This window comes from Solanum lycopersicum, chromosome 12 (assembly GCF_036512215.1).
Source record: "Solanum lycopersicum chromosome 12, SLM_r2.1".
NCBI classification, from domain to species: Eukaryota; Viridiplantae; Streptophyta; class Magnoliopsida; order Solanales; family Solanaceae; genus Solanum; species Solanum lycopersicum.
This window is the reverse complement of record NC_090811.1, coordinates 62,954,135-62,976,050: the sequence shown is the minus strand read 5'-3', so window position 1 is coordinate 62,976,050 and position 21,916 is coordinate 62,954,135. Positions and strand designations below refer to the sequence as shown.

Here is a 21,916-nt window from a genome sequence, read left to right as displayed (position 1 = left end):
ATATATTAGAAAAAGGATATTTGAGACAAGGGAGGAATGGTTTCGATGAAGTACAAGATGCAGAAAGTGAGGTTGAGATAGTTTGGACATGTAATAAGGAGATGCACTGGTGTTTAGTAGGGAGATGTGAGAGATTGACTTCGGATGGTTTCGGGAGAAAGAGAGGCAGATCGACATAGTATTGAAAAAGGTGATAAAGACATAACATGATATAGTTTCAACTTATAGAAGACCTTAGATAAGAGGTTGTGGTTGATCTGAATTAGGATGAAAGTTTAGTAGATAGGAGTGTTAGACTTGTTGTTCGTCCATATTAGAAGCGGAAAAGGGCATAGAATACTTTTGAAGTATTGAAAATGGCTCCAATTGGCTCCAAAATACCATTGTCATTCACCTTTGGGTTCAAAATTGACCACTTATTTAACCGTTTTAAATTTAAACTATTTAAATATTTTTTTAAATACGTGACACCTAACTATTTGTTATAATTTAACTTATTAATATAATTTATAAATCAATCCACTACTCATCCATTACTAATTAAATCCCACAAAAATGATAAACTCGTCATATTACTAATGCAACAACAAGAAAGCTACTTCCAATGAGAGTTTTTGAAAATTTGAGGCGAAAATATCTATAAAAGTAAATTATCGTACATTCAACTGTCTAAATAAAAATTAACAATAAACGTAAAAGTCTGACTATGTTCATCTTAAGTATTCGTTCGTCTCAATTATGTGATGTTACTTCATAGATAATTTTTTTAAAAATAATATATTAAGGTTTTAAAACAAACCATAAATATTTATAAAATTATATTTAAAAAAGTGCATGAATTAATTCGGAATGTACAACTTCTTTAACTTTAATCATAAATTTTGATTTCAAGCTTAAAATAGAATCCTATTGAAAGTGTCCTCCTAAATAAGGGGCTCAACCTAAATTTAATTGGGGCTTTGATTCAGAGTCGAATAATTTTGAATGTCATTTTCAGGAATCTATACTTTCGTCGTGTTTTAGTAGTGTTTATGACAATTTTGATATTATAATTGGTTTATTAATTGGGTGGAGTTTAGTTAATAATGAGTTGGTAGTGGGTTTGTTTATAAATTATATTAATAAATTAAATTATAACCAACAGTTGAGCGCAAAGTATTTTAAAAAATATTTAAATAGTTTAATTTTAAAATAGTTAAATAGGTGGTCAATTTTGAACTCAAAGGTGGATGACAAGGGTATTTTGGAGCCAATAGGTAGATGAAAAGGGCATTTTGGAGCCAATAGATGGATTGATGGTAATTTTGTACCATTTTCAATACTTCGAGGCTATTTTAGACCATTTTCCGTATTAGTAGTTATAATACCATTATAGTAGCGTCTTATCCTTCAATTTTTATAACTATTTGTTATTTCTTGTACTTTAACTTTGGTATTATTTTCTTATAATATTGTTTTATTACTATGTGTTGTTATTTTGTACTATATGTTGTTTCTTGTACTTTCATTTAATTTGTTTTTTCTTTTGAGTCAGGGATCTATTACAAATAATCTTTTTTTATCGATGAAATAAGGATAAAATTTACATACATTTTCTCCTCAACATTGTATCACAAAACGTATCAAGGATTGTTATGATAATGCAACAAAGAAATCATTATATTGATCCATACGAATAAAAAGTTGTCTTTTGAGTAATCAACTTTTCTAAGTCACCATCCCCAGAAGGTGAGATGGGCTAGGATTACCCAAATGTATCAACCTATTGTATCCATGTCACTTTAATATATATATATATATATATATATATATATATACGGGTACTAGTATGTTATATAGATATTTATTTGTCATGTATATATTTGTGTATCAAGTATATTGTATGGATGACTAGTTTACAACACATGTATGTTATGTGTATATCTATCTTACACACAATGTATATTGTGTACATGTATAGTATAACACAAAACATATTATGTGATTATGTTACAACATAAAATATGTTTATGTTGACATTTATTTTATAACATTCCCTTGGATATCCATGTAAAGAACAAATTTAGTGAAAGAAAATGTGTAGTAAAACGCTTTGTTTGCTGCCTCAATAAAAACTGTCAGAAAAAAGGATAAAATCTTGGTTAAGGAAAAAAGAATGAAATACATATTTACTTTCCCTAATGAAAACATCACTTAATATCTCAAAAAATGATGTATTATGATCTGTATCTCAACATCTCAAAAATTGATATTGACAATGTCTTGGTAAACATATCTGCTAAATTATCACTGGAGTGATTTTGTTGAAAAAATTGATTGACTTTTATTTTGATGATTATGAATAAAATGAATTTTGGTGAAATATATATTTTTCTCCGTTTTATGTATCTTCTCCTCTTAGTTGAGCTACATATTCAACATCGTCTTCGTATAATGTTGTTGGAATATATCTTTTCAAAAGAAGGTCACATGCTTCCTCTATATGTCAAGTTATTGATTTCGACCAGATACATTTATGTGATAATCACTCGGTTGGTAACCTCGTCAACATAGACAAATTGCTCATTCGACTTGTTAGTAGCAACAATCAAGTTCTAACAAATACCTTCAATAAAATTAAATGTCTTTTGAAATGATTTATGAGATCAAACTTCATAATTTCTTACAATTTCATAATCAATAAACTTGACACAATTGATCACAATAAATAATGGATCTATTCTTATATGTTGTCCATATTGGATGTAGAATGACAATGGCATGCAACATTGAGTATCAAAACTGCAATAATGAGAATCGTTCAAGTTTTCTATACTAATAACATATAACTTTTTTATATCATAAAAAAATATTGACGTACAACAATATATAAATAATTCGTTATATCAAGTTGTCCTAGTTACTAACAATATCTTCGAATCGAAGAGTTGAGTTATAACTAGAAATTGAGATCAAAATGATCTCCACGAGTCCTTGAAGATGATTGCAATGGATTATGCATTTGGTATGGCGCTCTAGCCGTGTCCCTATAACACACGATAAATAAAAGAGAAAAATTTGAGATGTGAAAATGTTTGAAGTTTGAATATATGTATTACTAGTGCATAAATATTATCTTTTACCTGTCTTTTCTCTTCTCAAGAAACCTATAAAGTGAAGATCTCCTTGCAATAGGTAAATCTGAAGAGCACAAATAAAAAAGAGCCGAATTTAGTATTTAAACAAGCGTATATATATACATATTTTTAAAATCTTGTACCCATTGCTTATATGCTTGTTCCATTTATGTGACCATGTAGTCTACAAATGATTGTATTTTCACATCTATTAAGAAAACATTAAATTAACAATATTTTCTTAATACAATAAAGGATATTTAAGTAATTAAACTCTTTTTTTATGAGCTTGTTTACAATGTTAGTCTCCCGATTGACATAAGTTGACAAAGTCAGAATTTTCATTAAATAAGTTCGAAATATGTAAAAGTAAACATCAGAAGAAATTAAGGAGATTCAACATCTAATACTATATGCTAAAAAAAATAAATTGATTTTACTTTGTATCTAAATACTCCCTCCTTTCAATTTATATGACTTGTTTTCCTTTACAATTCATCCCCAAAAGAAAAAGGGAAAATGCATTAGTACCCTCTCAACCTATGCCTGAAATCTTAGAGACACACTTATACTAATACTAAGGTGCTATTACCCCTGTACTTATTTTATAAGTAATTTTTACCTCTTTTTGGCCTAAGTGACACTAGTTTGAAAAAAAATATATCAATACACGTTGGATCCACAAGATAGTGTGCCACATAAGAAGAAAAGGAATAGAAAATTAAATTTGTCAATTCATGATGAATCCTCGTGACTCGTGAGTAATAAATACTTACCAAAGTTGTTGGATCCATTAGTCTGAGTGGTGGTGGGGGTTTGAAAAATGGCACAAGAGTTGTTAGAGATTCCTTTGCTAGCTAATAACATCACTGCTCTGGCTTTCTCTGCTGGAAAATCATCAAAAACCACCACTTTACCCCCATAGAATATAGATAATTGGGCTAGCTTTTGCTCCTTATGTGGTATCTCTTTGCTGCGAAATAAAAATATTTTCTCCATTTCAATTTATATAATATTATTATCTTTTGGTGAAATTAAAAATAATAATAATATAAATACGAATATTTTACTCTATTAAAGAATATTCAAGTTTTTTGAAACAAATTTATTCTTACCTTCTCTATATAGGTAATTTTCAAGAATCTCAAAAAGTGTAATTTATTGTATCTTAAATACAATAAATTGGCAATGTTATATTACGCGAACAAATTTATAGTTATGTGATTATTTCTTTTAAATAAAATGGCGGTGGTTATGGTTGTGGTCGGTGGATAATTTAATGAACAAGTAGATTTTTTTTTTGAATTTTTATTCATTATTTAATATTTAAATTTCGATTATTTTAGATTTGCATCACATCGGATCTCATTCAAGGGGAAACGCTTCCCGTCAACAATTAATTTCATATATAAGATTCTGACTAAATCTATAATTAAGAAAAATATAATTTTATTCACTATACCATAACATTCGACGGTAATGAGTGACTAGATGAAAGAAATGAAGTCACATGCTAGATTGGAAGAACACAAGATGGTGGGTTTGAAAGAAAATATGACCAATTGGCCTTTTTGGCCTTCTCTTTCAAAAATAAAAAAATACAAAAATTATGACCACTACTTTATTATAGTCACTATATATAACATGACAAATAGTTTAATTTGAAATTAATAATTTTATTCTTCCTTCCAAAAAAATTGATACATATCTGCATCGAGTGTTTATATCAAATCAATATATGCATATTATCTGTTTAAATTTATAATTAATTTTACTTCATTAAATCACATAATAATACATTTTGCATTAGTTTGATGTAAACGCTCTGTGCGGATAAACTTTTTCTATTATCGATATGTAAACAACACTATTGGTTTTACTTTGAATGTAAAGATATTATAGGATCACACAAACGTTCACGTATGTTTTAAATTACAAGTTTCATAATCATAAAATATTATTACAAGATTGAGATTATATTTTAAAAAATTTATATTTTTCCTAAAATTTCGATATCAAAAAATTATTTCACATAAATTGAATATAATGACATAATAAATTCAAACCTGCCGCTGGCTTTATTTATTGCACTTTTAGGAACATGATCTATTAATTTCTGGTCTTGTTCTGTTGTCTTAGTTGATAATTCTTCCATGTTGGTTAACAAATCCTTTGTTGCTGAGGCTAATAGATAAATTATGCAAAGAGGTTAATAAATAAGACAATAAAGAAAAAAAAAATATAATAAGTTTAAATTAATTGATGGACATATATTTATTGTTATAAAAAAAAGTAGAAGATTTATGTTTTTCAGCATTATTATAATTGTGATAGGATCCTTTAAAAAAAGGGTAAGAAAATCAAGATAAACATTTAACTGTTATAAGAAATATTTATTTTTTTGAAAAAAAATTATAAAAGAAGTAAGAAAAAATACTAAGAAAATCAAGATAAATACCTAAAAATAATTGAGATCGCTTAAAAATTGGACATTGATAGTCTAGTAGTAGATGCATATAAAATGTATTGAGGTTATAAAAAAGAAATTTTCGAGGAAAATTTCAATTCATACATGAATCTCACAAGCTCGATGAAAACTAAGCCTCTTTGTCCATTCAACTCGTAACAAAATGTTAGATCAAATCGAATTGACTGAGGAAAAGAAACCTCCAGGACCAAGTACTTGCCCCAAAAGCGGAGATTGAAGAACTGCCAGGCTTTTGAGGAGACGGACACTCTCTGAGTTGATCACCCTACCCACTAATGGACTATTTACAGATTTATCTATTCCGATTAAAAAAAAAACGCTCTTAATTAGTTCAGTTCGATAAAACATGAATCTCCAATTAGAACAATTTGCACAATTCATTATGCTTTGAGAAACATCATCAATTTTTCTCAAAGATAAAAGCATAAATGAAGTAGAAACAAGAAAGCAAAATAAAAAAATACAAATATGGAAAAGTTAAAAAAGTTACCTTTGGCTTCTCCATTGTTACTAATTGTAAGATTTAGATCATTGATATTTGCTTTTCCATTGAAAAATTGAGTCAACAAATTACAAGTATTCATCAAATGTGATTTCTCACTATCTAATGAACAAAGTTGCCTATTTGACATAGTTGGATCTATTCTCTTCTTTAGCTTGAAGAAAAATGATGACTACTTTTTCATAGGTAGGGGAATAAATATATCTTGAATGCTAGGGTTCGAAAACGTACACTTCCTTATTTTCGATATTTGTGGAATTTATTACATCGAGTATGTTGATAGTGGCGTACTGTTGGTATTGTTGTTAATGATAAAGTTAGGTATACATCTTTCGTTCCGGTCCTACCTTGTGTAACACGATTCAGAATAGAGCATCAAAATATTTACTTTTAATATGAATTCAAATTTCAATATATATTTCTAATATTATAAATGACAATAAATTTAGATAAATATTTTTTAAAAATTCTTTTAGCTATACCTAAATAATAAATGTATCACAAAAATTAAAGTGTGATACTATAATGCTCGTGATTTTGATGTACCGTCAATAGCTGTCTTTATCTCTTTTATGTATATTCATGACCACTTTTCAATTATTTAGCACGTTTATTTTATTTTCTTGATATACATGTGAATATCATAATGACTTGTGGTCCAAATTGGGGCTACAAAAATAGTAGATATGCATGAATAACACGCGTTTTATATTCGAGCTTTGAAAATTTTATTAAATATTTTATTATTAAGAAAAAGGAAATAATGATTTTTTTGTTTAATATTTTAATTTGATATAAAATTTAAGAAAGTAAAAAAAAAATTTAAATTTTATGATATTAAATTAAAGATAGATAGATCTTTTGATCGTAAATATGAGTAACATGTTTCAAATTCGAGCTATAAAAATTCTACATATTTCACTATTAAAATAGAAAGGTAATGGCTTTTTTCTTCGTTCAACTTATTTATTATATTTTAATCTAATGTGAAATTTAAGAATGTAAAAATAATTTTAAATTTTGTGATCTTAAATTAACGATAGACGGATCTTAAGATCTTAAATATTGAGTAACAAATGTTTCAAATTCGAGCTACTACTGAAAAAAAGATAATGAATTTTTTTCGTTCAATTTATTTATTATATTTTAATTTGATGTGAGATTCATGATTTTTTTTTTTTAAATTTTGTGATCTTAAATTAATTATGACCTTAAATATAAGTGATACATATTTCAAATTCGAGTTTCGAAAATTCTACTAAACATTTCACTATTAAAAAAGAGAGATAGTAACTTTTTTCTTGGTTCAATTTGTTTTTAATATTTTAATATGATGTGAGACTTAAGATTTTTTTTTTAAATTTGTGATCTTAAATTAAAGATAAACAAATCTTATGGCTTTAAATATATCAGTGGAAACTTAAATTTTAAAAAATTGTTAAGAATTTTTTTAAAAATGTATTAAAAAATAACATGGTTAAAATATTGATAGTGTAATATATTATTTGTTAAGTATAAAAACATATCATTTTTTAAAAACAAAAACTGACTAAAATAAAAAAGGAGTGTAACGACCTGTTAGGTCGTTTCGTACACCAGACCTATTTCTCTTATAAAAAATTTTTACCGTAAATATTAAATGAGAATCTTGAATTTTTCGTGTAACTATTATTATTTAGTTGACGAATGTTTGTTAAGTAATTAATTTAGTAGGTGGTCATTAGACCAAGTTCATAATTTATTTAATATCTTATACCACTTGATTCATATTTATTAAAATAAGTTAATAGAGTTTGTCACTTTTTGTACATAATTATTTTAATTATAGAAGAAAAGAAGAAGGTGTCGAACAAAAAAGAATATAAGTGCATAAGGTAGAATTCAGTATATGCATTTTTTTTAAGGTGAAGGTCATATGATGTAGGTTATGGTTTATTCTTTATGATAGACAGACTCTTAATGGTGATAGATAGTCATTGAGTAATGCTATGAAATTTTCTATGTACTTAATTGTTGTGATTGGATAATTTCATATATGTCGCGATTGGTCTGTAATTCCAAAATCGCGAAATTCATAATCTTGAATTCATTCTATTAAAATGATGCTTTGAACAAAGAAGTCTTAGTGAAATATTGTTAAGAAAGTAGAAAAAGATGAAAACGAATAATGAATTAACTATATTGTTGGATCAGGTGTCACGAGCCGATACAATATATGAGTAGACACGACATATTTGGATAGGGTGCCATGAGTCATCATAATATTATTGAACACGTTTCAGCACGATATTTATGAATTCATGAGTGTCACGTTCCGACATGATAACATTAAAGAAAAAAATATCAAAATAACTTAATATAGTCAACCTCAAAGAACCCATTTCCCAAAAGAGTATGGTGTGAAAGCCTGAGTTCTCATGTGTGTTCTTGATATTGTTGACTAATTACATATTTGCTTTAGTGTTGTTGTCGCATGTTCACGTTATTTGTTGTTTGTAACCTACTAAGTGTTATAGTTAATTTCATGTTATTATTTTATGCATATTGATTTCTTTTTGAGTCAATCGATGATATCTACTCAACATATGTTGTCCGATATTGATCCCTACTCGTTTTTTCTTCATTTTCTCTTATGTAGTGCAGGATTATATAAATGACTTTGACTCGCCTTCAATTCTAGCCAGTCTTCAACGTATCAGGTTCCAGGGTGAACTATTCATTCTAACTCGTGTTGGATTCTTTTGATCATGACATGATGCCCTTAGTTTACGAACACAAACTATTTTTTTTTTTATTTTGATATCTTTAATGCATTTAGACTTACTATTTTGAAATTAGATATCCTTAATGTGATGAGTTTCAAGTTTTGAAAATAATACGCGATAGACTCTAGTTGATTTGATTTCTTCCTTTAATAAGATTTGAGTTTTCGCATTATTGTTGTATTTCATGAGTTGAATAGTTATTATAAGTGGGGTTGCATTGATTGATTAATCCATCTAGAAGGTTGAGTGTGGATGCCGCTCTTGAATTGTTACAATACGTCATATAAATTAGGACAGAGAAATTCACGATTTAGCCCAATGCTTTAACTGCCTCCATTGACAATAACATTTCACCCTAATTAACAAGACCTTCGATAATGAAGATGTTAAATTCATATATAATAATTGAAGGTTTAGGATTTTGGAAAGAAAGTAATAATTTCTTAATTTATGATTATAATTTTTATTTTTTGCTGTATAGAAACTAATTGGGAGCGATATTAACCTTATATATTTTAATATTACCTGATGAATTGAAATAAAAAGTTTTAAATCTTCATTATTAGGGTTTTTAAATATTCGAACTCTCAAAAATGAATTTTGTAAGTTATTGATAAACAAAATCATCTTCAAAATTGATTTAAACTTCTATTTTTATAGCAAAAAATTCACCAGATGTAATAATTTGAAGTAATAGAGGAGGACACAAACTTGAACTTTCAAAGTACAACCTCAACCTATGTCCAAAATCTCAAAGACATACTTATATTATACTAAAGTTCTATTATTCCCCTGAACTTATTTTATAAGTAATTTTTTACCCCTTTTTGAACTACGTGACATTATTTTATGGGGCCAACGGTAATTGATTTTTTTTCCCAATGAAGTGCCACGTAGGCCAAAAAGGGGTAGAAAATTACTTATAAAATAAGTTTAGGGGGTAATAGGACCTTCGTATAGTATAAGTGTGTCTCCGAGATTTCGGACATAGGTTGAGGGGGTACTTGAGTATTCCCCCCCCCCCCATATATATATATATATATATATATATTCAAAGTAATAGTAAGACTATTTCTAGCCTAGACAAGTCTTTCAACAATTTACTAGAACCAGTAACAAAAAATTTTCATGCTGAAAAATATTAAAAACTAGAAAAATGTGATATCTAATATAAATGTTACAATATATTGCATAAAATAAGGTGATTCATTATTCATATTTTCAGTGCATAACTATAAGATAATAATAAACAAAGACTTTAGAGGATCCCAAAGTTTTATTGGGCCCTATATAACTAGGGATGTATAAGAAAAATTGACAAAACGTGCTAAATCGATAATTCGAATTTAAAAAAAAATATTTTGAGTAATGATTTAATTTGACATGATTTGATATTGAGAGAAAATAAAATCTTATCATAATTGATTTAGTTTGGTTTTAACTATAAAAGTCAAATCAAATTAACTAAACCAATGAAACACTACACGTATACAATTTTTATAAAGTATTTATACGTAAAGTATTTATTTTGATGTGATTTATAAATATTTTTAAAAAATTTCATAGATTGTATCTTTCAACTCATTAATTTTAAGTTTGAGATTTAGAATTTTGAGTAAGGTAATATAACCCATAGTTATTAGTAACTCAACAATGTTGAATATTAGTTCTAAGTTTTACATTAGTTTACATAATTAAAATATAAATACTAATTTTATTATTTTTTTGATATTTTGTCATGCAACTAATACTTATTTTAGCACGATTTAGTACTTTAAATCATCGTTATTTTCATTATGACTTATAAATCTGTAATATTTCTTCTATGAGATCTCATTATTATTATTTTGTTGAATATTTTAATGTCATCACCCATCTTGAATTTTGAGTTATTTTCTAAAGAAACACGGTAGATAGTTATATCTTGATGGAATTAAGAAAATATTTAAAACAGAAGTTAGTAGTGTGTTTTGTGAAGACTTCACTCGTATAAATAAATAAATCCAAATTCCTGAGAAAATTGAAAAATCCTAAAATACGTGAGGTAAGAAATTTCAATTTTTATTAATTTGGTTGATGTACATATTTACAATTTTAACGCAAATGAGTACATTTGGTATTACAAAATTCAAATCAATCATGTCATGTATATCTCTAAAGCAACAACGATAATACATTCAGAGTGATTCCACAAGCGGATCTAAGCACAGACCTTACTGATTACTTGTATGAGTAGAGAACAAAGTGTTCCAAAACTGGTCTCGAAAATAAATGTGTAGAGAAACCACTACCACAACCACCTTTTCCCCACCACCACCTCCACCAACAATAACAAAAAGGAGAGAAATCAGTACTCAATTACCTATAAATTTTTTGCCATAAATCTCGACCTTCATGCTCTTATATCTAATATCATATTTACATTGAATTGATGATATATCATATCAAACAATCCAAAGCATACAATTATTTTTTTAAGTTTAGAAGTAAAAATTATATAATTAGTTGATTATGAGTATATAAAAAATTTACATCTTAAAAAATTAACAAAATATTTCTTCAAATAAAAAAAATATATACAATTTCACTTACAAATTTATTATTTTAAATGCCTTTCATCAAAATATAACTTTAGATCACCAACTCAATTTATTTAGACTCTCTTATAGTGTAAAAATATCTAGTAAGGGACCCTCCTAGATATCTCACATATTTTTTTCGCCTATGGTTTAATTGTCATGTTAGTTGTTAGGTGTGATCGAAATTAATAGTTCTATGAATGTGGTACAAATCTAGGTAAGTCAAAAGATTAATATCTCACTTATAATACTATAATACAAGTAATAATTGATTTAGACTAACCAAAAGTAATTATACTTTCTTTTTACATAAAAAAAAACGTTTTAACTTTGCCCTAATTACATAAATATAATCTTGTCCTTATTTTATGCAATATCTATTTTGTCATTGATATTTTTTTTGGCAAAGGACATATATCAGATACTTTTAAGGTAAAATTATCATTTGTCTCTTGTAAGTTTATAATTACAGAAATCCCTCAAACTGATACAATAATATAAATGCTAATACATTAATCTGATGTGCGAGATACATTAATTGTTAAGTGAGATACATTATATTTTATACATGATACACTAATCTAATGTACATTTTATACATGATACATTAATTTGATGCGCGAGATACATTAATTTGATGTGTTGATACATTAATTTGATGCGTGAAAATGAGAGATTTTAAAAATTTGTAAAACTAATAAGGGATAGTATTAGTAAGAGAACTGAAATGTGAGATTTCTGTCATTTTTCCTATTTATTTTATTTATATAACTTATTTATTTTTTTGATTATTTTGTATTTTAACTCAAGGAATTGAAGCCTAGTTTTAAATATGAAATTTGAACTTGATTGTTATTGTATCACTATCACCTATGGGCTCTTATGAGCAAGCTGAGTTATTGAAATGATAATGCGCGATGAACTTATAATTCATTAGATGCTTTTAATGCTATCGTAATTAATATGTTTTCGTTTATTCAATCATTTGATAATTAATGTCATTGGTCGATAAACGATCACTTATATGTTGACATATACTTTAGAATAATTTAAGATTTGCATAGACAGTAAAATAAAATGAATATTGGCCAACACATACAGTATTCATATAAGCACTTTGAAACAAATATGAACGAAGGCAACAATTTCCCTATTGTATTAAGAATTTTACTATTACCTGATCCCACCTTCAATATTTTTGCACAGAGAACACCAGATACAAGATTCTATGAGCAATTAACTCTTTTTCATGACGTTTTTCGTTTACAGTAGTATGGACAATATATATGTATATACTCTCTACTCTGTCTTGTCTTCTTCTACGTCACCACCATTAGATGTCCCATCTCCACCAGGCGTTGATCTCACTTCGAATGGAATTCTTACATCCTTTGATGGCAGAGGGGAGGGTTTTATGAGTGTCAAGGTGATATCCTTATCAAACTCTTCACTATCATCAGAATAGGCATATCTGGTTGTATCGAAAAGAAAACCAATTAGAATGTAAGTGTAGTAAAGGAAAGTAAATATCGCAAACATATAGGTTCTACCAAATGGTTTGAAGTAAACGATGCTGAATCTTTGACACCGGGAAAATATGTTATCATTTTCTTCGTTCTTTTTCAACTGACAAAGGAACTTCATTCGTTCATGATCTCTCAATGGAAATGGGGAGGGTTGGGTGAAGGAGAAAATCATCTCATTTTCTCGCATGGTAAAAAGTATTCATATACTCTATTAAGATAAAAATCGCCAGTTCAGAGGACATTTCAGATCATCTTTACATAAGAAAGAACAATCATCATTACTAAAACGATCATTTTTAGCATGTTTTATGGTAAGCAATTACATAATAGGAGCTCTGTGAACTTAATCAAATCTAAAACATGTGTTATAGAGATGAAAGCCCGGTCTTACCTCATGGAGTTTTGAGATGGAGCCCAAAGAGCACAGATGACGCAAAGGAGAGAGAAAGACAACACTTGCCAGAAGGCAGGAATAATCCAGGCCTTTTGCCATCGCTCGTTGTACACATCACTGGACTTGAAGTACAGCTGCCATGGAAAAATAACTTTTAATGCTTAGCTTGGTAATACAAAAAACCGGAAAAATTAGGACGATAAGAAACTTATGTTATATGAACTCAGGTACGAGATAGGAGGACATTCCAATTTTGGAGGATCCACATAAGCCCCCAATCATTCCATATGATCCTAAGTTGAGGATATTAAGAATCTCGCTACCAAACGTATGTTCTTCAGCTAATGGAAATGCTTAATAAATAGGTAGGTCTCCTAGCCCTCACACTCATTGTAATGACTCAAAAAGTCATTTAAAACAAATAATAATTTATACGAAATTTCAATTGTTACACATATCAATAGTTGCCCCGAGTATTTTGATTAGTTGGTGAAGGTGATTTGAAAATTTTAAACTATTTATTTAACTACAATTACTTAATTAATGGACATATATTAAACAATTTATTTAATTAGTTGACGGGTCAAGTCCATAGTAATTTAATACCTTATAGACCTCTTAACCCAGCTTTATTAAACTAATAAAGTAAGTAGGGTTTACTATTTTGAAGTCATTAACTATGAAAAGGAACGGTGGCGGAAAACAACTACAATGCTCCATATCCCTAAGGTCGGTATGCTCGTCCCTTTGAAATATTTTGTTATCAATTGAATTGATAAGCATATATCATAGTATATTTTTATAATACATTGGTTAGATAAAGAATGAAAGGACATTACGTGTTGGCTGGACGTTTATCGATGATGTAAAGGTTATATAGTTGAATTAATGACAACAAGTCATATATTTGTTTAATTGAATAAAGTGCAGAAATTGAAAGTTAGAATAAAAATGAGAAGGCACGTTCTTGCGTTATGGATTATTGAGAGGACATGCATTTTTTTTATTAATTTATTTGTAATGATTAGAAAATTATATTTCATCTACAGTTAGGAGGATGGGATGGAGTATTTAATAAATTACTTTTTCGGATGCAAGTTACTGGTTTTGTAGTTTCACCATGAACTTGAATTCTTCTTATGATTATCGTATAAAAAAAAATTAATTGTTAATAATATTAGATATATTGTATTATGTGAATATTATTAAACTATAATATTGAGGAAATTAGAAATAAACCCTAGATTTGAAATTTGGAGAAAATTGAAGAGTTGACATGTTAATTGGCATTAAGGTTAAGAATTGAATTATAGTAATATAGGTGATGTTAAATTAGAAATCTCATTGTGAATACGTACTTGAATAGATTGCACTGATTTGGAAGTTTAACAGAAGAGGAAGGCTCATGTTCCGGAGTGAATTCTTGATTGGTTGAGGCAAGTGAAATTCTAAACTCTTGTTAAGTGTATGGAATGCGTGTATTTCCTTGTGGTATATGTTTGGGAGTAATGAGACTTGGTGAGGTGTTGACTTGTCTACATTGAATAATTCTAATGATGAAACCAAAGGGTGATAAAAGGCAATGTGAATAATTGCTTGTGTGTGATGTGTTGATAATAAAGAATGATTTGAAAAGTTTGTTGAATCATTGTTGATGTTGTTGTGAATTGTGCAGTGTTGTGAAAATGGTCATATCCTCATTATTTGTGTGAACATGTCATTTGCATTATTCTGTTACATGGTTGTGAAAGTGTTATGTGTATTGAGAAAGAATGAGAACTTAAAGAGGATGTACCATTTCGAGGGACGTATCGCGCGCCGCGATGGATACTATATTTCGAGGGACGTATCGCGAGCCGCGATGGTTACTATTATCGAGGGTCGTGTCATGCGCCGCGACAGATGCATGGACAGATATGACCCCCATGGGCCCCACACTGAGAGACAGCGGGTGTGTATCACTAGGTCAGACATGCATCATTATACTTGACATTGCATTTCATTGCATTGCACATTCTTATCATTAATGAACTTGATGTTGTGTTTTGCTGATCTTGTGAATGCCTTTATGTGGAACTTGTGATTGATAAATACTGAGCTTGTTGTTGAGGATATGTAATTTGTTAAAGTGTCGTTGTTGAGGATATGTAATTTGGCAAGGTATTGTTGTTGAGGATATGTAATTTGTCAAAGTGTTGTTGTCGAGAATATGTAATTTGTCCAAGTATCGTTGTTGAGGATATGTAACTTGTCTAGGTGTTGTTGTAAGGCTTTGTGCTATGTAAATTGTGAGTTGTTAGGTTGGGCTGATTTTTACGCAGGTTGTAATTTTGAAGGTTCAGTTGGGGTGGTAGGAGTATCCGTATTTTATCCCCTTAGCTTGTGTTTAGAGGTTTATTTGTTGAGTACCGTGTGGTTTGGTACTCACCCCTTGCTTCTACAAATTTTTGTAGGTTATGAGCCTGGATTTTCATTGTACTTGTCAATCTCTTCTTTTCCGAGGCTTCTTGGAGATTTGTGAGGTAGCTGTTTCCATCGCAGCAGACTTTCTTCTCCATGATTATGATCTTGTTCTATTCTAGAAACAAGTTCATTTGAGACTTGAGTTTTTCTTTTGAATCAATTGTAATACTTTAGAGGCTTGTACACGTGACTACCAGGTTTTGGGGTTTTTATTAAGTTACTTATATCTTATTTCCGCACTTTATTGTAATGGTTGAGTTTTAGGCTGACTTGTCTTGGTGGGATAAGACGAGTGCCATCACGTCCATTTTTGGGTCGTGACACTCATTAAACTGATTTACTCATTTTACCTCAGTAACAGATTTACCCTTTTCTAAAATTTTGCTCAGTTAGGTTTCTTACGAATTCCCGGATAGAAGAAAAAAGATTTGTTGAGTTATGATGTTTTTATTTATTTACTAAATGGCTTAGAGCAGATGAAACAGGACTCGAATAGCATTACAACTGTAACTCCATAAAAGCACCACCTTCCTGTCACCCGTAAGCACCTAATTTCACTGTTTTCATATTTGTTTATCAAGATTTGCAGGTCAGTTAATGGATTAGATGAGTGCTGGATATTTTTGTTACTGTTTCAACAAACTCATTCCCTGTGGCCTGTACACATAAACTGGACACTTGAGCATTAAGGTTTGGCTATTTTTCCTTTAATTCAGATCACTTTGGGGTTGCCATCATTTGGCTCTTTCTGGGAGAGTAGACAAATCTAAGAATCGCTTAGGTTGATGAAAATAAACAAAAAGATCAGTCTTAAATTGAAGATAGCCAAATATTACCTCATAGCATACCCAACCAACAGAAACAATAACTGCAACAGCTAGAGCATTTGTGAACCTCCGGTATATGTCCAACTTGGCCAACAATCTTCTAGCCTGTAAGTCCACAACAGCAGCAAATGAACTACCATTGATTGATAGTAAGAATGATTGGAAACATGAAGTCATGTTATAATTAACCATCATATATATATATATATATATATATATATATATATGAAGGTGAACTTGTATCACATCAAGATCTCTGGTCACTCACAAATACATTAATAGGATAGGAATTGCGGGAAGGAAGTCCTTTTATTATAGACCACCAAATTAACACAACGTAATACGCAAAAGTAAAGGTCACTATACCTGAAGTTTATTCAAAGTTGCAGAAAGGGAAGTGAATATCCAGAGGATAAAGAAAGCATCCAAGATTGCCACAGGAAGTACAAAAAACAGCCTTGCTTTTCCTGAGAAATCACTAACAGTACCAACATTTTCTACCAGTTCAAGAACTTCTGATGCCAGAAAGAAAGTTCCTCCAAGCAAAAGAACCTTGGATGTAAGACCACCAAGGGTAGGTCTAACAACACCATACCCCATTGAGACCATCAAAATAATCAAACGAGCAACTGTGCGCTTTACTGCACCAAAAGTAACAGCCCATACAGTGATCCCAGTTGGTCTGACTCCGGTTTCATTGAATTCAGCATAATCAAAGTACCATAATGCCATCTCAAACATGCCTAATGTTATTACGAGAGTAATACAATTTTGTAAAGCAAGAACTTCTCTCCAGAATCTCGCGTACTGAGAAAACCAAAAGATCCCAAGTAGCACAAACATAAGAGACATGTACCCATAGAAATTCATAAGTGGTGCCATTCTACCAGGTAGGTAACCGGTAGGATTTTTCCATATGGTTTTCCCTTCAACAACAACTTCCTTAAGATTATGGTCGCAGTGCATAAAGTACACATTGTACATTCCAGTTTTTGTTATATGTATTGTTCTCGGCTGCAGTTTTGCTTCAAGCTCATCAATGCCAAATGAGGCACCAAATACTTTAGGCCAACCAGGATTATTAGTAGATGGGCGGTGAATTATTTCCCCTTGTGTACAAACTCCCAGTTTTGCAAGATCTGCTGTGCAACAAACAGCTCTTTGCCCCCCATAGGCAGAGCCGCCAATTGTCTCTCGGTCATCCACCTCAAAAACAACTGCATGAATTGATCCTGAGCTAAAGTTTGAAAATTCTTCAGGTCTCCGGAATATAATCTTCTCAAAACTGATTTTTACAAACGATAAAGGTCAGAAAATGCTGAACTTTTGTCTCTGTGATATTTGTTTCTATTACCAACATTCCAACAACAATATTAAGCAGGGGTGAATTTACATGTTAAAAATGGGGCACATGAACCCGTGGTCTCACCGTAAAATTAGGTATTTTATGCATATACTTTCTAAAATTTGGTATAATATTATCTGTTGACACCTATGCTACAAGAATGCTAAATGGTGCACTTGGTTAGATGTTGAGATATTTACCTAGGGATCAATTTCCACTTAATACCTTTTTCAGTGTAGTTCTAGCATAAGAATGTTGTTATATTTGACATCTCGCTTAAGTTTCCATGTGACAAGTTAGAATTCTAGTAGAATTTAAGCTTTGAATAATGGATCATGTCAAAAGGGGCTACTTTGAGAATCCAAAACAATTTCAGATATCATTTTTCACTTTGAACAAAAACTACTTTTTTCAAATTTCACAATGTAACATGGTCAAACGCCATGGAAAGGAAAAACTAATTCACTTTATTTAAAATTTTTGAAGTTGGAGTCGTGTTTTTTTCTCGCACACCGCAACAATCATACATCTAGGCCTGATATGACACAGATAATTGATCTTCTTCAAGGACATCACACAGTGTTAACAAAGGTGCGCTTTAAGTGCACTTAAGCCCTGAAGCAAGGCTCAAAACATGTTGAGGCTTTGCTATGTGCGCTTTAGAGTCGTCACCAAGGTTCGAAGGCAAACTTTCCTTGCCAGTGAGCCTTTTATGAAGAAGTGACACTAGACAATTGATTTTTCGCTCTATCATAATTTTTTTTCAATTTTGTTGGTCATGTGTCATTCTTATAATTATTATATTTGTACTTTTTTTCTCCCATTGCGCCGTTTTTCATTAAAGTCCGCCCTTAATTTGCGCTTAAAGTCCCACGAACCGTAGAGCTTTTTTGCGCTTTTCGCGATAACACTGACATCACATGCCTATGTAGAAATCTACATGTTTCTATCCTGAAATGCTTTGTCAGCTAATCTAACTCCAACTTCAAAAATTCCAAATAAAGCTAAATAGTTTTGGGTTTTCATGGCCAAACACCTACTAGTGTGCATTTGACCATGTTTCATTGTGAAATTTGAAAAAAAAATAGGTTTTGTTTTCAAAGTGAAAACTAATAATAAATTACCAAGTCAATACTCCACTCTCAAATCTCAATTCATCAATCAACTAAATCTTCAATAATCCCAAATTAAGATCAGAAATATCAAAATAAATCCCCAAAATGAGCAGAAAATACAACCAGATACTACAAATGAAGCAATTTAACATCAAAACTCAAAACAGTCATATTGAAGATAGAGAAATTTTCACCGTATAAAAGACTGTCCATCTGCCGAAGCGGTAGAAGATTGGTTGATGTTAGGGTTAGAAGAGTAAATTCCTTCACTACCTCCATGAACTACAAACACATTGCCTTTGCTTACGAATTTATCGGCGGAGTAATCGTGTTGTGAAGCTTGTATAGAGTGAATTAAGCATAAGCAAAGTACAACAATGGCTGAAGCTGAAACTCCGAAGGACGACATTGCCCCTTAACAGAGCTTGAAGTTGAGCTTCAGTGTAGAAAAAATGGTAGATCTGATATTTCAAACAGTAAAACAAGTGGAGAAGGAGGAGGACCCATGGGGCCAGTGGGACCTACAAGTTTAAAGAGGGCTATTTTCTAGTAACTATGGTGAATTTTTTTAAGATTCGAATTTACGAAAAATTATTGAAATACACGTTTTTCTTATTTTTAATATCTTTTTTTTTATTTCTAAAAGTTTCTAAATTTTTTTATTTGTTTAACGTATTCGAATTATATATAGTAATATATTTAAATCAGTATTTAATGTATTCGAGCTACATATTATACATCTAATTTATTTTATAATATATTCGAGCTAATTTTTAATATATTCGAACTATATATTATGTATCTGGCTTGTGTTATGATGTATTTGATATACTCTTTAATATATTCGAACTACATATTTGTTGAATGCCTTGAATTGGGCCCTTAATTATCTGTCAATTCTGTATGTTGGGCCCAAGCCTGTTAGGGCGTAGTTTAGCACTATATATAGACGCTATGGAAAACCCTATTCTGTAATTCTGTTCTTGCCTCTCCATAATAAAACTGCCCCCCTCTTTCCGTGGACGTAGCCAATTTATTGGTGAACCACGTAAATCTGTTGTCTTGTTTTTCGCATTTATATTTTCACGTATTATCTCGAATTACGCACAACAAATTGGTATCAGAGCCTCTCGGTTAATCAGTGTTCTTGGAGAATTCGAGATGTCTGCTTTGAACGTGAAAATCGACAAATTCACAAGGAGGAACAGTTTCAGTTTATGGCAGATCAAGATGCGGGCTTTGTTGAAACAACAAGGCTTCTGGGCGCCGTTGTCGAAAGACAAGAACGCCGTCGTTACTCCTAAGATGACAATTTTGGAGGAAAAGGCGCACTCGACGATCATGCTGTGTCTCGCGGATGACGTCATCACGGAGGTCTCGGATGAAGAGACTGTTGTTGGTCTGTGGTTGAAGCTGGAGAGTTTGTACATGACAAAATCTCTAACCAACAAGCTGCTTCTGAAACAACGTCTATTCGGTTTACGAATGGCTGAAGGTACACAACTCAGGGAACATTTAGAGCAATTGAATACTTTGTTATTAGAATTGCGTAATATCGATGTGAAGATCGAGGATGAAGATGCTGCCCTGATTCTGTTAGTATCTCTCCCAATGTCGTTTGAGAATTTTGTTCAATCGTTCATTGTTGGGAAAGATACTGTGTCGCTGGAAGAAGTCAGATCGGCCCTTCATAGCAGGGAATTACGGTATAAGGCTAACGGCACAAGTACGGACATACAGCCTTCCGGTCTGTTCACCAGTAGCGGAAAGGGAAGGAAAAACAGCGGAAAGAAAAATAAGCCGATGTCGAAGGGTGCAAAGCCGGATGATGTTTGAAATTACTGCAAGGAGAAGGGACATTGGAAATTTGATTGTCCGAAGAAGAAGAAGCAATCGGAAAAACAATCAGTGTCTGCTGTTGTTGCTGAAGAAGGCACCAATTCTGAAGAAGACATTGCCCTAGTTGCGGATGAGCACACTCATCATTCAGATGTGCGGGTTCTCGATTCTGGGGCATCCTATCACATTTGCGCTAAGAGAGAGTGGTTCACGACTTATGAGCAGGTAGACGGAGGCAGCATCTCGATGGCCAACAGTTCTGTCTGCAAGGTGGTTGGGACAGGCTCGATCAAGATAAGTACACATGACGGTAGCTTCTGCACATTGAACGAGGTCAGGCATGTTCCATTGATGACGAAAAATCTGATATCTCTCAGTCTTTTGGACAGCAAGGGATTCAGCTGGTCGGGAAAAGATGGAGTCTTGTGGGTCTGGAAGGGTTCAAATCTGATTCTGAAAGGTGTCATGCGTGGTACTTTATATTTTCTACAAGGTTCCACGGTTACAGGTTCAGTCCATGTTGCATCGTCAGAAGTTCACCAGGAGGATATGACTAAGTTATTGCATCATAATCAGGCTATGGTGTATTGTGACAGTTTGAGCGCAATTTGTCTAGCCAAGGATCAAGTCCATCATGAGAGAACCAAGTATATTGGCGTGAAGTATCATTTTCTGAGAAGTGAGAAGAGAATCAAGGTGAAGAAAGTAGGAACTGCTGATAATCCTGCTGATATGTTAGCAAGTTTCAACACTGTTTGGACTTGCTCAACATCAGAAGCTGTTAATTGCCCTGCGGGGCAATTCTGAGGAAGAGGGGGAGGCCTGGCACTATCATAGTGCGTCTGAAGAATCTGTTTGGAGAATTCAAGTCAAGGTGGAGATTTGTTGAATGCCTTGAATTGGACCCTTAATTATCTGTCAATTCTGTATGTTGGGCCCAAGCCTGTTAGGGCGTAG

The 21,916-nt window shown here is 31.1% G+C and overlaps 2 protein-coding genes and 1 long non-coding RNA gene across 3 annotated transcripts; 1 reads left to right on the top strand and 2 right to left on the bottom strand.

Moving 5' to 3' along the window:
* Window positions 1-2,805: 2,805 nt before the first annotated feature.
* Window positions 2,806-6,503, bottom strand: LOC101263193 (jasmonate ZIM domain-containing protein 1-like). Its single transcript, XM_004252359.5, has 5 exons — window positions 6,095-6,503; window positions 5,183-5,300; window positions 3,893-4,089; window positions 3,123-3,180; window positions 2,806-3,026 (listed from the first exon to the last, which is right to left on the bottom strand). The coding sequence occupies exons 1-5, from the start codon at window positions 6,234-6,236 to the stop codon at window positions 2,939-2,941; spliced, it is 603 nt and encodes a 200-aa protein (XP_004252407.1). The 5' UTR covers window positions 6,237-6,503; the 3' UTR covers window positions 2,806-2,938.
* A 6,010-nt stretch (window positions 6,504-12,513) lies between these two features.
* LOC101261395 (uncharacterized) lies at window positions 12,514-19,638 on the bottom strand. Its single transcript, XM_004252353.5, has 5 exons — window positions 19,315-19,638; window positions 17,027-17,945; window positions 16,670-16,765; window positions 13,368-13,504; window positions 12,514-12,921 (listed from the first exon to the last, which is right to left on the bottom strand). Exons 1-5 carry the CDS (start codon window positions 19,527-19,529, stop codon window positions 12,750-12,752), a joined length of 1,539 nt encoding a protein of 512 aa, XP_004252401.1. The 5' UTR covers window positions 19,530-19,638; the 3' UTR covers window positions 12,514-12,749.
* On the top strand, window positions 13,975-16,212 carry LOC138340555 (uncharacterized). Its single transcript, XR_011213123.1, has 2 exons — window positions 13,975-14,099; window positions 15,824-16,212. It is a non-coding gene; the product is annotated as an uncharacterized lncRNA (long non-coding RNA).
* Window positions 19,639-21,916: the final 2,278 nt, after the last annotated feature.